The sequence below is a fragment of the Amphimedon queenslandica genome, unplaced genomic scaffold (genome assembly GCF_000090795.2).
Source record: "Amphimedon queenslandica unplaced genomic scaffold, v1.1 AMPQUscaffold_13246, whole genome shotgun sequence".
Lineage (NCBI taxonomy): Eukaryota > Metazoa > Porifera > Demospongiae > Haplosclerida > Niphatidae > Amphimedon > Amphimedon queenslandica.
Window position 1 is genome coordinate 4,314 of NW_003546518.1, and position 1,924 is coordinate 6,237.

The 1,924-nt window shown below is 30.4% G+C and overlaps 1 protein-coding gene across 1 annotated transcript; it reads right to left on the reverse strand.

The window, feature by feature from the left end:
* Positions 1-20: 20 nt before the first annotated feature.
* Positions 21-1,692, reverse strand: LOC100638778 (translation initiation factor eIF-2B subunit gamma-like). The gene is made up of 5 exons (XM_019999710.1): positions 1,507-1,692; positions 1,128-1,193; positions 689-840; positions 209-312; positions 21-147 (listed from the first exon to the last, which is right to left on the reverse strand). Exons 1-5 carry the CDS (start codon positions 1,522-1,524, stop codon positions 98-100), a joined length of 390 nt encoding a protein of 129 aa, XP_019855269.1. The 5' UTR covers positions 1,525-1,692; the 3' UTR covers positions 21-97.
* Between the last annotated feature and the right edge of the window lie 232 nt (positions 1,693-1,924).

A 1,924-nucleotide genomic window follows, 5' to 3' on the forward strand; every position in this document is an offset into this window, starting at 1 on the left:
TATCTTTTAAATTTTGCTTATTAATTATTATTATTATTATTATTATTATTATTATTATTATTATTATTATTATTAATGTAGTTCTTTTTTTGTGATTTTAAAAGTCAAGCTCTGAATCTTCAACTAATAATTCTCCTTTGTGCTCAGCTATTGGTTGGGTGGGAGGGGGAGGATAAAAATAGTAACGAGTGAATGATGCAATGGTTACCTTTGCTATTAATAGTAACACGTGGGCCTACAGTGCAGTCTTTGAGTGTTGCCTTCTCCTCCAGTCGGACTTGATTGCATAAAATTGAGTTTTGAATTGTGCAACTGAAAGAGAGAGAGATAAAGATTTAAAATCATTTTCATAAATATCTAACAAGCTTAAAATTAAAGCACATACATCTGATACATATGTACTTACATTGCGTAGAAAGTTTGAACTGATTCTGATCAAACTTTTTTATAAATTTCTTAAGTTGCTGAAAATCAGGCCAAAGTCCCTGTACAGGGTGTTTGGCCAAATTTTGCCAAAAATAAAAAGGTAGGAAATGTCCATTTTTATAATTTTTTTCTGATACATTATACATGTTCTGTGTGTAGAAAGTTTGAGCTAGTTCTGATCAAAATTGGATTTTTAATGAATTTTTAAAATCACTCAAAATATTGAGCAGATACAGTATTATGTATCATAATTCATTTGTACCTTTCTCCAATGACCACATGATCCATAATTACTGAATTGATGACTTTAACTTTCTCTCCAATCACACAGTGTCTCCCTATCATTGACCTCTTAACTGATACTTTATCTGATAGCTGAGTACTCTCATCAACCACTGAGTCACCACTGATTGCCTGCAACACATTATTATTATTATTGTTATTATATCATAAATAAATGGATAGTATTTTAACAGTAATATTTTTCTTAAAAAACTACAGTGTATACATACATGTACATGCATACAATTTATTGATTTGGGCATGGTACACATGTACATGTACATGTATTTCAAATTCAAATTTAAGAATTATACATAATACTGCGGCCACTGTACATGTAACAATTTCAGTCTAAACTTTTTAAATAATAATAATTAAAGAGCCTTATCCATTTTTAATATGTTAATAATTGAACTTACACTTGACTTTATTCCTTGTCCACTTGTTCCAGAGTCCAACATGAAACTTGACGAGTGCTGTCCTATCTAGAGAAATATTTCAGAGACAAATGAATTAATATTCAGAGCCAAGTGAAGTAGCCACAACATTAGGCATTTAGTAACTTTAGGGCCAATAAGACTCATAATGTCCCATATCAAAGATTGAAAACAGGTTTGGTTATAATTATTATTAAATTCATTAATAATATTATTTCTTGTATTGGCGCAACTAATGTACATTAATATTAATAAAGCTATAAATAGAGTGGCCATTAATTTAATGGACATTAATAATTTATTGTAATAATAAATTTAATTTAATGATTAATTATGATCCACTCCGACACACGTCACTCACCATCCTATTAGCCTCCATATATAGTGATACGGTGTTGACTCTAGTGCATAGTTCAGCTCCACTAATTGTGTGGGCGTGGCACTGGGTGGGGGAGGGGACGGGAGAGGAGGAGTATTGCGAGGCCAACTTGTCAATATCGTCATGGAATCTCTCAGAAAACTGTAATAGAACTGACAAGATATATATTACAGGTACTGTAAGTTTTTAGAACACAAAAGTTTTCTCTACTCAGTTCTAAAGCATAAAATTTTATAGGGTTCTCAATTTGCAGATTTCACAATCCTTGAAAATTGAATTAGATTTTCGGCAAATGAGTTTGGACAAATTCATAATATTTATGACCATCAAAAGTGAAAAGTTTTATAAATTAAATTATTTTGTAAATTAAATTAGGCACAAATTTTTTCTCTAATTACAT